Genomic DNA, 13,383 nt, shown 5'->3' on the forward strand with positions numbered 1-13,383 from the left:
AATCAACCTGGGGAGGGTGCCACTGTTTTGTCGGGTGGACTGGGGATATGGATTAAGATTAGTTTTTGTTGTTCTTGAGTTGAGTCTAGGTGAGACATCACATGACCTTTGACCCGATCTAAATGTCTCAATAGAAGAGCAGGGAGACTAAATACAACCATTGTATTACTCTACCATACAGATTGATCAAGATTTTATTTTATTCATTTAAAAAGTATATTTGGAATCGACGCACAAGCCTCCTCAAATGACCACTGATAATGATGATATGTCTTCATATGATATCACACAAATACAGTACATTCACGGACCACCGGTTGAAAACCCCTGGGGTGTTTTAAGCTGAACCTGAGTATGTTTTGAATTGTCTTCACTGGGAGTGTCTTTACACTATGATGGAAACACCAGCAGCAACACGAGGCACTGAGGGTCCATTTTGCCGACGTGTCACATCTGGCATTTTATCTACTTTTGCTGGTTTTTAATTTGAATCCCAAAAAATTACTCTTTTGGACATACAAGGTTTCCAGAGATCGGGTGGGTGTGTGTATGTTGTAATAATCTGTGGGGTGTACGAATCGGTCATAATGTACACTTTCCTTTATAAGCAAATGTTATATATATATTAAAAAATCCCAGGGCCATAACCAAAACCGTGACTCTTTCACCCCTCCCTTCCAACCCAGACCTTTGCTCGATGAGCACAGTGGTGTCGGAGGCCTTCGTGCGATTCTTCGTGGAGATGGTGGGCCACTACTCGCTCTTCATGGGCGGAGGAGAACGAGAGGACGAGTCGACCACCTCGCCGTCCTCTCCCGTCCCCTCCTCCTCCTCCTCCTCCTCCTCCTCTCCCTCCTGCTCGTTCCAGCGAGAAGCCTTCCGCAAGGCGGTGACCTCCAAGTCACTGCGGAGGTTCCTGGAGGTGTTCATGGAGACCCAGATGTTCACCGGCTTCACCCACGAGAGGGAGCTACGCAAGCAGGGGCTCAGAGGTGCGTGGCGGTGGGAGGCCATGCGTGGTGGTGGTCCTATAGAGAAGTGGTTCTCAAACCTTTTCATGCCAAGGACCCCTAATTGAAAAACACAGACTATTAATTGTATTAAACATTAAACATCAAATTGGAACACTCTAAATTTTAAGTTGCTAAATGGGTTTTTCTCTGCTGATTGAAGAACGCTTCGCATCACAATGCAAAGCTTGTAGACTCAGTGTTTTGCGTGACACTGTAGTTGTAGTATGACAAAGTATGGCATTAATAAAAGTAACAACAACATTGCCCAGTATCCAAATATGGGGCGGGTTTATCACCAGTGGCATTTTTATTTTTATTCACCCATTGGAAATGCTCGTTCCACGCAGAGATTCCAGACTAATATCTATGCATATATTAGTCTGGCCATGCTAGGTTTAGTAAGCTGTGTTATTGTATGTTGTGTGCAGGTCTGTTCGAGGTGAGGGCACAGGAGTATCTGGACTCTTTACCTGGAAGTGAACAGCGAGGCGTCAACAAGTTTCTCAAGGGACTAGGTAAGGGTTATGCCTAAAATAATTAGCCTAATTGATGCTCACAAAGGTGTCGCTTGCTGATAATATGATTTTCATCATACTGTATATCATTATATTTATTGTATGTTTATTATATAATCAATTTTAGGGCCATTAAAGGCTCTCTAGTCAGTAGTAGATAGAATTGTATATAGCCTGTGTAGAATGGTCAATGAGAGACACAGGACACCATGAATATGTCATGTGTAGGGCTGGGTTTGCTGACCAGTCCTATATAACCCTTGAACTTACTACTGTAGCTCACATTAGATAACAACATTCTTAAAAGTATTATTTGAATTATTCCCTTTATTACATACACATCAATGTAGAACAACTGAACAACATCCTTATACTTGCCGACAGGTTTTGGGCACGCACATTTATTTATTTAAATATTTATTTGACAGGACAATACAAAGAAAACTATGTACTGTATCACAAGTTATGAAAACATGAAACCGTTGCATTGTCAATGCGGTTTGCAATTCACCAATCCCCTTGTGGTGACACTATTGGTGCTTGTCTTTGTCACATAAGGACAGAGTACAGCTGGGGCAAGATCACAAACACATTTAGAAGAAATCAATTTGATGAATGAAAAGTTAATAAAACATGTTGTAAAAGCATGTTGTATTTCCTGAGAATTATGCAATGGTGCCATTTAATTAATTTGATTTTATCCATTATTTTCAGTGCTTGATTGTAAGTGATGTGTAGATGACTGTGAAGCATGGTTCCAAATAGTAACAATAGACAGTATACGGTTTAACTGGCTCTTCTGTAAGCATGTCTTAATCGTACTTGATCCCCATGACTTTATTGTGTTCATTTCCAGGAAACAAGATGAAATTTCTGTCCAAAAAATGACTCTTTCGGCTAATGACCCCAATCATGCGAATGAAAAGCATGGGGCGGATGGTACCCTGCAAGAAGAGGACTTACACTTGACCTGGACGTCTAAAAAGTGGAGATGGAAGATGAGTGTGCATTCGTGCACACCGCATTGAGCGAGAAAACCCCTAAAAAGGAACTGGACTGGAGTGCTTATGTGAGCAGGAAGGACTTGGGGTCAGTGTTTAGGTGGATTAGCTCCCATGCAGCGATGATGCTAGCCGAGCGTTCTGGATGCATTCCATCAGGGTTGCGTGGGGTTTAAATGCAACTGGGACCAAACAACTCCTCTCACATGGAACAAAGACACCACAGAACCAACCGCAGTTTCTTCGTCATGGCCACACTTCATATCCTGACATGTGGCCCTGCGGAACTGTACTTAGCCCTGGTTGCTTTGTGAGAGGAGTGTGCGTTTGTTGTATAGTTTATGTCGGGCCCTAATGTGTACATTAATGTATAGCACGGTATGAGTCTGATGAACCTGGAACGATGTTCTCTGTTTCTGTCACTGACAAAATGACCTTTCACTGAAGATGTTGCCATGCAGCCAAACAACAGGTTCCACTTTTGTGTACAATACTCTTTAATACATTCCAAGTTTTTTCCATAGAAACTGTAGTACAACTTCTTCTTCAACAGGAGGCTTTTTAAGTTAATTTATATACTTTTAGATAAACGTAACCTCTTTTTCTCTCTTCCTCAAGTAAGCGCAAAGGAAATGTATAGTTTTTAATAGGCTTTATTTAACAGAGTCCTATTCAAACTTGTTTGTAGACCACTCTAGGTTGTCGGGTATATGTACCACTGTGATACGTATGTGCGTTTCCCTAAAATGAGAGGGAATGCCAAAAGTGAGGACATTGAATAAATGAATGGATAAGTAGAGAGCCTTAGCCACTTAAACCCTATATATACTTTGTTAACTGGGGTCCCTCAGGGTTCTATCTTTGTCACCCCCCCCCCCTCACACACACACACACACACACACACACGAAAAACAGCTGATCTACAAGCTCACAACACATTGTATTGCGACGCTTTCTGAGCGTGTAGATCTGCCGTTTATACGTTTATATTAAATATTTGCCTTATTACGACATGTCCAGAATAGGGATGCTAGGGTTGAAGTGGTTAACAGCAGTATCAGTGTGAATGCACGCTTCTCTTGGGTTGCTCTGTAAAGCCTCAGTTGTACGTAGTTGCGTGTTGGTTTCGTGCTCAGTAAATAGCAGATCTACGAGCTCAGCTCACAACTCGTCACGAATGAATGTGACACGCTGTGGGCTTGTAGATCTGCTATTCGCGGCATGCAACGCCAGCGTGCCGCTAAGTGTGAATCGAGCTTAAGAGTTTGGTCTGAGGAATGGAGGTGTTAAAGCATTTAAATATGTCAGGCCCAATCCTTATCAATGTGCTTCTAAAAGACACCACTAGTTTTTGCCTAAAACTTGATTGAGAATGCAATAAAACTGTATAAATAAAGTGATTTTTAATTAACTGTGTCTGAATTATTGCGCTTTGACTAGAATTTGAGTTCATGCTTTTGTTTTAGTTCAGTAAAATGACAAATGTGATACTTAGGACAGGATCATAGAACAGGGTCATATACATTGTGCAATACCGTTCATATCCACTAGAATGCTCTGTTACATAGTTCATTCCATCCAACACAGGGCTTGTATTGTCTACTATCACTCCGCATACACTTGACTACAGGCTTCTGTAATGAATTGCACAACAAGTCCAGGAATATCATTATTGCTTTCTGCAACAAACCATTGATAGGTTAAGCAATTTACGGACAAATTAAATTGAAACCTGCCTGGCAGGTGGATCTGAGAACTCTCACCAATAATGTTGAATCTAGTCTGGCAGACAAAACCTTATGATTGTTGGACTGTGGACACCTGCTCATTCAATGTGCTTCAACTTGGCAATGTCATTGTCGGCCACTTCCACAGTTTTGGGATGCATGTAAGTGGGCCATGTTATTCAGATGTATTAAATAATAAAACGATTCAAAAATGTTCTAAATAATTGAAAACTTTAAGTAATCGTTGATGATCTTACTGTGTTTTACACAAATCTACCAAAAATAAATATAAATAGACCTGAACTCAAGTTCAGTGCATACTGTATGATCTCCATATCTGTGGGAGAGGAGGACACAAAACTAAAGCTATTCTTAGCCCCTGCAGTACAAGGATGGTTTGTCTCTTGTCCCTCCTTCCAATGACAATCCCAACTCCCAAGCAGCTTCTTTTCCCTTTTTTTCCATTCTTCCCCACTTGATGTGATGTGATTTCCCTTTCCCCCACCTTCCCACCATGTCTCTGCATGGTTCTTTTCCTTTTCGGAGGTGGGTCCGCCTCCCCCCTCGGGCCCCCCTCCCCGCCCTTCATTACGTGTTGACCGGTCAGTCAGACGTGCCTCCCTGCTTGACCCCCCTCCCTCCCTCCCTCTCTCTCTCTCCCTCTCTCCCTCTCTCTCTCTCTCTCTCTCTCTCTCTCTCTCTCTCTCTCTCTCTCTTTCTCCCTCTCTCCCTCTCTCTCTCTTCCTCAGTGCCTGCATGTCATACCACGGGCTAATTCCTGAAATTCCAGCCTTCCTTGCTCGCGCTTCAAACGACTCGGTCAGAGAGAGGTGACCCAAAAAATAATAACGATACAAGATATTCTTTAATAAATTCATTTCTTCCTAGAGTTTTATTCCACCTGCAGTTCCAAAATAAAGCCCCCGGTGGTCCTTGACTGTGCAGTGTGTCAGCTAAAGCTTCTCAACACAGGTAAGTTTGCTGGACTTTTCTCACAATATTATGAAGTCATGACTCATGTTCATTGTGGAGGAAAAAAAAAGAAAAAGCGACGCGTCTTGCATGTAACTTTCAGTTTGAGGAAACTCTTGTCGACATTTTTTAACGCCGCTGGCCTGGCAGCAATATTTCAGAGTAATTTCTTACACGCGCGGATCGGAGGTAGAATTCTTGGAATATCTGGCATTTTGGGGGGAAATTCCTACATTTCTTTTTTTTTATTCCAGCGCTGCCTGCCTGTAATCAGACTTCCTGCGCTCCCAGCTGGGGAACTTTTCCCAAACTAATAACATGCAGTCGTTCATCTTCATGAGCGCTTCTATTATGAGTTATAGGCTAATAGGCTATGGTTTAATTCAGAAGACTGGGGATTATTATACCGACCTGACTGCTATCATTTAGTGTTTTCGGTGACGTTTTCTCGCAAGTGTATGCAACCTAGAAGTGATTTCGCACCATTGTGCGAGGAGCCAGCATTCACTGCCAAGAACAGTCAGTTTCACAAAATAAATTGTAATAGCCTATTTTGGGGACCGTTTTACTGTGAAAACAATTAGAGAACTGTCAAAACAAAACAGAACACTGATATGTATGACTAAAATGTTACAAATTATTTGAACTAATTAGCCTACTAATAAAATATTGTTGGTGTTATTGCTGGGATTCTGCATGACTGAACAGCTTACATTTGTTAGAGCAGAGTTTATACCAGGAATAGAAAGTGTGTGTGTGTGTGTGTGTGTGTGTGTGTGTTAGAGAGAGAGAGACCTATAGTTTTGCAAATTACCTTAATATTTTAGTAACACACTGACAGTGCCTGTCACAGAAGAGAGATGGTGCCCCAGCAACTTGAGGACCAGTTTTTAAATAAATGCTTGAACCCTTTTTCAAAGTTAGCTTTACAGAAATAGCCGATCTCCAAGCTCAGTCAGACAGTCATAAATCATATCCATATTTTTTAAATCATTTGTACACATCTTTATGGGGTACCTGGCACTGTGGCAAAAAGGTTTTCGGCTGGGGTTTTGCACCCACTGTGTGTGTGTGTGTGTGTGTGTGTGTGTGTGTGTGTGTGCGTGTGCGTGTGTGTGCGTGTGCGTGCGTGCGTGCGATGCAGCTGAGAGGGGTATGTATTCCCGAGGGGCAACAGGTGGAATGGGGAAGGGTCACAGAATGATATAGGGGTCAAACACACACACCTGTCGGTGGTCTCTCTCTCTCTCTCTCTCTCTCTCTCTCTCTCTCTCTCTCTCTCTCGCCTCAGTCTCTGTCTGACAGACAAAGGATATTGTTTCCCCTTCTTATGGTCGTCTTTGTCTTCCAGTCTGCAAGGCACTCTTATACCATGTTGTCGCTGTCGGACAGAAACTCCATCATCTAACTTTCCTAAATCAACGCCCTACTTAATCATGTTACAGCGTCATACGAAAGCATCAACAGTAGCAGATCCACAGCCTCGTGCTGCTTTTCCAGCTTGTCCATCTGCAGCTTTAGCTGTTTAGTTTCCACCCGACAGAGACGATACACATATATACCTCTGATACTGAATTCTCTATTCTATTGTCAAATCTGTGTGTGTGTGTGTGTGTGTGTGTGTGTGTGTGTGTGTGTGTGTGTGTGTGTGTGTGTGTGTGTGTCTGTGTCTGTGTCTGTGTGTTCGTGCATGCATGCGCGTGTGCATGTGTGCGTTGATGTATCCTGTTGTATAGACAAGTTTTGTGCTTGCAGCTGTATATGAGTGTGAATGTACAGTGTGTGTGTGTGTGCGCGCGCGCGCATGTGTGATGTAGCCTATTGTAGACAAGTCCTGTGCTTGCGCCTTGCAGCTGCATATGAGTGTGAATGTACAGTGTGTGTGTTTGTGTGTGTGTGTGATGATGATTTGAAAAATGAGGACAAGTGAAGTGTGTGTGTGTGTGTGTGTGTGTGTGTGACACAGGTCACACATTGTACTCACTGCCAGATCGTCCTGATATGAATATATCCAAAACACAATAGCCGATTTCAATAACATAAAAACAAATTCTATATCGAAATAGCAGATCAGCTATTTTTTAAAGAATATTTAAAGGGAAAAAAATCTGAACACACTGGCTTCATGAATGTCATACAAAACTCAAATAATGGATGATATTATTCAATGTGTGCGTGTGTGGACCGAGTGTGTGTGTGTGTGTGTGTGTGTGTGTGTGTGTGTGTGTGTGTGTGTGTGTTTGCTGGTGTCCATTGATGTCACTTGGTTTGATGGGTCTGTCTTTGACTTCTCCCCCCACTCCACCCCACCCTCTGTGGTTATATTTATTTTATCTTTAGTCCATGGAACTCTATCCCCGAATATTTTTCCAATGCATCAACGACAACTCTGCGTTATTTCTGTGAATGAATAACCTCACTGTCCCTCCAGAGTCCAGGCTATACGACTGGGTCTTGACGCCGTACGGAGACAGACACGTCATGTTAGGGCCAAACAATTACCAGGATATAATCGAGGCATTCGTGCCAAACGATGGTGATATGGATTTGAACTCATGGCCATAGTGTGATGCCTGTTGGAGCACTACATGCCCCTTCGGTAATGCAATATCCGCTGTACTCGCCAAAGTACTGGTATCCATTTATATCATAGTAGTGGGAGGCCAGTCTATGACATCATATTGCTGTCATCCATACTGTATATGAGGATTAGCGGATGTACTAATAGATTTTGTGGAGGACCACCGATCCAACCTACTGTACTTATCACGGGCCGTTGCACTCCCCTGGGTCCCTGGCCATAGACAATTTTGAAGTCGATTGGTTGGCCGGGCTCTCGAGATATGCAAATGACACATTATGCACTATGTACACAGAGCATTTGCATACTGTATTTTATGGAGGGTTATGATTTTTAGTTTTAGTTTAATTTAGAATATCCAATAGTTTTTTTTAGCCCTCTTTCTCCCCAATGTAGTAGTTTGCCAAATAATTCCTCCCCCACACGCCTTTCGCTTCTGTCACTGCTGTCGTGTCCTGCTGACTCACCAGTGAGGAGCCCCCACCAGGAGGACGTCTTAGAGCCTTGTCAGCCTTTGTCCTGCTCATCCCGCGCGACACTCCCCGCCCCAGCCGGTAGGAGGGTGACATGATTTGAGACATGATTTGAAGTATAGAGGTGGCGGGGTGAGGGTGGACAACAGCTCAGTTGTGTGTGTGTGTGACATCTATCTGTGTGTGTATGCTTGTGTACTCGCGCTGCCCAGGCAGTGGACCAGTGTGTCAGCCCTCAGTAAAAACAAACTGGCACTTTCCACGGCGGAGTCTTAACCACTACGGCCTCATTCTGAGACGCTGTTTCCCAGCTTTACATTCCCAACCTGATTACAGGAGATTGTAGCGCCCACACCACGCACACACACACAGTCACACACACACACACACGCACGCACGCACGACACACACACGCACGCACACACACACACACACACACACGCACGCTTGCGCGCGCGCACACACACACACACACACACACACACACACGGACACATACCAGTAGAGGTAGTCTGTTGCTGTCCCTGAGATTTAAACAATACAGTGACCCCCACCCACACTCACACACACACACACACACACACACACACACACACACACACACACTACTTTGTTCCAAGTATTGAGTGGGCCTCAGTGAAGAAATGCCCCCTGCAGTCTAGCCACCTACTGCACCCCACCTTGTAGGATCCGGGCCAGATCAAAGATGTGTGTGTGTGTGTGTGTGTGTGTGTGTGTGTGTGTGTGTGTGTGTGTGTGTGTGTGTGTGTGTGTGTGTGTGTGTGTGTGTGTTTGTGTGTGTGTGTGTGTGTGTGTGTGTGTTGTGTGTGTGTGCGTGTGTGTGCGTGCGTGCGCGTCAATCGCATTTGTGCCCTTGAACTTTAGTGTGTTTTCTCTCTTTGTTCTTGTGTTTTGTTTTTCCATTAGCTGTGTGCGTGTGCGGCGTGCGCGCATTGCTTCTCTGCTCGGTGCATATGTACAGGGAGGGATGTAAGGGGTGAAGCCAGGGTTCTGTGGCCCCTGAGCACAGCACCAGTAGGGGGATTATCCTGCTGAACCGGGAGAGGGGCCTGAGTGGGGGTAGAACATGGAGGAGGGCTGAAGGACGAGAGAGAGGGAGAGATTTGAATTATACTTGTGAGAGCATCAATATTTTTGGACAGTGGTTTTATTAATGGTATTTGTAATACATTTTCCTATTTTTAACCCGTAAACCTTAAGCAGAATATTAGCAGATGTTGAGCTTATAGATCAACTACTTTTCGCTGCATGACACTGGCATGCAACTATACCGCTAAATATAAGTCATGTTTCACTCTTGATTCCAACCCTCTAAACCTAACCTCTGCATATCTAGTCCTAACACTGACCACAAAACGGAATATTTTTCTAATTGTAAACGTAAATCAAAAAATATTTTTTTCTACCATAAAACAACCATTTATTTTTAGTGCAGGAAAAGGGTCCTCACAAATGTCTATTTCTCAAATTATTCTATGCTCGTGAGGACCAAGTGTAGTAACACACACACACACACACGCACACACACAGTCAGAGAGAGACGGAGAGAGAGGCCGCCTGCTTTAAGGGCTTAGGTCAATTAACCCTGCTGCCCACTCTTGGGCGAGGGGGCGAGCAGAACAATAATGGTTTATGGTCTCTCTCCATGGCTTGTTGAGTATCATAGTGTGGGATTAGCTGCAGAGAACCACTTCACATTTATACATTCAAAGGTCAGCTTTTAGGTTTGGTTGAGCATAGTTTATTGTAGTGCAGTTTACACAGCGTAATTTGTTTAGTCTTGATTCGTTTTTGTTTAAACAAAATTGCAGCTAAATATCTGAAAAACGATATATACGTGAGTGAGTATATTATTGTAAGTAATCATCTTAGATTGAACAGGTTAACGAGACAGAATAGAACTGAAAGAGCTTTTGTTTTAGAAATACCAAACAGATATATAACTATACTACTACTAGACTGTAACTGAAAAATAATTGTTTAAGGTCAGACAGGCAGCCCTATTGTACTCTTTATTGTGTCTGACACACACATATTGTACAGTAGAGTAGGTCATAACTTTGGGGGAAAGAAAACGACCAAAATGCATCACATTCCTGTCCAAAAATGAAAATTACATTTAGTCAACATATGCCTTGGCAGGCTGAAAGAGTCCATATAAAACTGTATAGCTCTAGCTGCAACATGATCTACCTTTCATATCATATATCCTTCCTCGCACAAAGAACAGACCACCCATCATACAGATCGATTGTGATAAACAAAGTCACAGTATACTTCAACGTTGTTGTGGTACATTTTGACTGCCGTCGCATCAAAGGGTGTGATGTGTATGTTTATCTGTGTTAATGAGCGCTGTTCCGACCATGGACATTATTTACATAATGTCTGATTATGAGAGGCTGCATGTCTTTGATGACGCTCTCTGTTTGGTCAGTCAGTCAGTGTACACAATGAACCCCGAACCAAGCTTTGTGTGTGTGTGCGTGTGCGGGTGCGTGTGTGTGTGAACTGATAGGCAGACAGATTTGAGCCGGCGCGTTACGGGAAGTCGTGAAAGATCGGGGGGCTCGGAGGAAGCCGGGTGGGGGTTGTTGTACTGGAGACTGTTAGTCATCTGTGTGACGGCCCGGGACTCTATGAAACACACTGAGTCATGAGGACACAGTCTGCTCACCTCTGACCCCTCCACACACACACACACACACACACACACACACACACACACACACACACTGTAGCTGATGTATGGGCTACTGCTCTGTCCATCAGAATGGCGTCGTACATTCCCGACATTCATGTCAACAGGAAAGTGATGATGATGACGGCCAATGAGGATTCTCAAGCGCTATTCAGAGAACAATAGATTAATAAAATAATAAATAAAAGTCATCTGGAATAAATAATATATGCGTGTGTGTGTGTGTGTGTGTGTGTGTGTGTGTGTGTGTGTGTGTGTGTGTGTGTGTGTGTGTGTGTGTGTGTGTGTGTGTGTGTGTGTGTGTGTGTGTGTGTGTGTGCATGCGTGCGCGTCCCACACAACTTGGTAAACACGTGAGTGACAAGAAGGGGAGGAGACTTTGATACAGTGTCACCTCTCTGACAGTTTGACAGTCTAAATTCCCCATGCTCATTAATGTCTCAAAGATAAAAGCATACTATGTAACTTTGCCCTGTGTTTGCATTGCAAAATAATATACAGTACATACAATATAATTTGTATACCTATCATTTCCCTCTATAGCAGCAGTTCTCAGCCCTCTCTCTGTATTTTGGTGCTTTCACTATTTGTTTTGGTTGCCTAAAAACATCCCTACGGCACTGTAATGAAATAAAAATAAGAAAACAAGATGGCAAACTATTAGTACTGTAGCCTATAATGCATGGCATACTGTACATACATCACATACTAACTAACTAATCCTGTTAGGTTTAGTTCTAATGAAAACGACTCCACAGAAACATTGGAATGAACTCGGCCTGGGTTCAGTCCTCCTCAGTACACACTACAGGGTGATTTAAGTCTAACAATATAATCAGCCCTCGTCGCCTTAATGAAACAAAATAATGTGTCCGTAAATAGCCGAGGCCCTCATATGACCCTCCTAGATGGCGGCTGCCTGTCACTTTCACTGGAAGTACTCAGACGTCTACAGTAGATATACTCTTGATCATTCCAAATTCTACCAAAGTATAATTATAATTATAATATTAAATACCAATGAAATGTATTAAAAATGTAAGACATTTCCTCCCAAAATGTTAAAGATTTCCCAGAAAATATCAATAATAAAAATAGCTAGATAGTAAGATCTGCTATTTTCACTATATTTGAAAATGGGCTTGTGGTTATTGTACTTTGTCCTTCCCTAGAAAAGTATATTGAATTAAAAAGTACAATGTTTATATTGTGCCCTGCTTCGTGTTTCCAGCTTGTGGATCTGCTACTTTTGATACTTTTGATCAAGTAGGACATTCATTTACGACAAAACACTAAAAGTTAGAATTGGAGATAAGAGGTTTCCACCCGAAGACTAACGATATACTTACAAGTGACTAGTCCACCACACTTTATACTTCATCACACGACACGCTGCTGCTCCCCACAGACCCCCCCCCATCATCATCATCATCATCATCATCATCATCATTCCCCCAACCCAAATGTTGTTGTTTGTTTTCCTGGCTGCACAAATCTAATTTCTGACCCGAGGTGCTTTTTTCAGAGTAAGGATTAGCAGGTGTGGAGGGGTGGTGGTGGTGGTGTGATCGTATAGCCTGCTGGAGGACCGCTGTTCGCCGCTTTTATTTCACTGCCAGAGTCTGTATAGCCGCTAAGTCGCTAACGCCACCAGATTGACGTCACGCGACCTCGAGAGCTTTGAGCGTTCAAAGTTAATTTCAAGGACCCCTGGTTTGATATGCATTAGGGGTGCCCCCATTTAAATTCCTCTGTTATTTGATTCTGAGAGTGTGCAAAGGTTCTATTTGTACACTCTCGGATTTACAGACCAGTAAGGGTCTATTTTCTATTTGGTTCCATTTCTTAGACTTAGACTTACAGAGACTAATCTATTCTTATCAATAATTTTGCTAGGCACCCATAGAACTGTCCGTGAGGACACTGAGAACCAGTGTTTAAGTTGTAGTTATCACAAAATGCCATTGCCATGCCAACATTTTCAGATTTATCAGCTAGCGTGATGGCAAGTCTCCAAACTTAATATCGCACATCCACACAAAAAAGGGTATGATGACATTATCCCATGGATATTGCATTAGAGAATATAGAGATACATGATACCTTCATTACCTTGTGATATTTTTATTCATAGGTTTGTTTACAATATTTGGGATAGTGTTGAGCTAAGCTATAAGAAGCGCTACCTCTGCTGTGAATCGCAGGGCCAATTAAGGACGTCTGCTCAGTAACATGCTCCTTTTATTAAGACCGTTAACCCTGTGAGACCCGGATATATTTCTACTTTGTACTACTAGGACTTATGTTAAAAAAAAAGTTAAAAAAATAAAAGTTTTATGGAGATTTTATGCACATTTATAACAATTATTAAAATAATAA

At 42.7% G+C, this 13,383-nt stretch overlaps 1 protein-coding gene across 3 annotated transcripts in view; it reads left to right on the top strand.

The window, feature by feature from the left end:
• LOC308313542 (DENN domain-containing protein 2A) overlaps positions 1-3,940 on the top strand; it is a 78,765-nt gene extending 74,825 nt beyond the window's left edge. For all 3 annotated transcript variants that reach the window (XM_080760718.1, XM_080760717.1, XM_080760719.1), the window contains 3 exons: positions 687-992; positions 1,442-1,528; positions 2,385-3,940. In XM_080760718.1, coding sequence (XP_080616844.1) covers positions 687-992; positions 1,442-1,528; positions 2,385-2,416 — 425 coding nt within the window. In that variant the 3' untranslated portion in view covers positions 2,417-3,940. The remainder of the gene's footprint in view (positions 1-686; positions 993-1,441; positions 1,529-2,384) is intronic.
• The last annotated feature ends 9,443 nt before the right edge of the window (positions 3,941-13,383 follow it).

The sequence above is a fragment of the Protomyctophum bolini genome, assembly GCF_963924005.1.
Source record: "Protomyctophum bolini genome assembly, chromosome: 4".
Classification (NCBI taxonomy): domain Eukaryota; kingdom Metazoa; phylum Chordata; class Actinopteri; order Myctophiformes; family Myctophidae; genus Protomyctophum; species Protomyctophum bolini.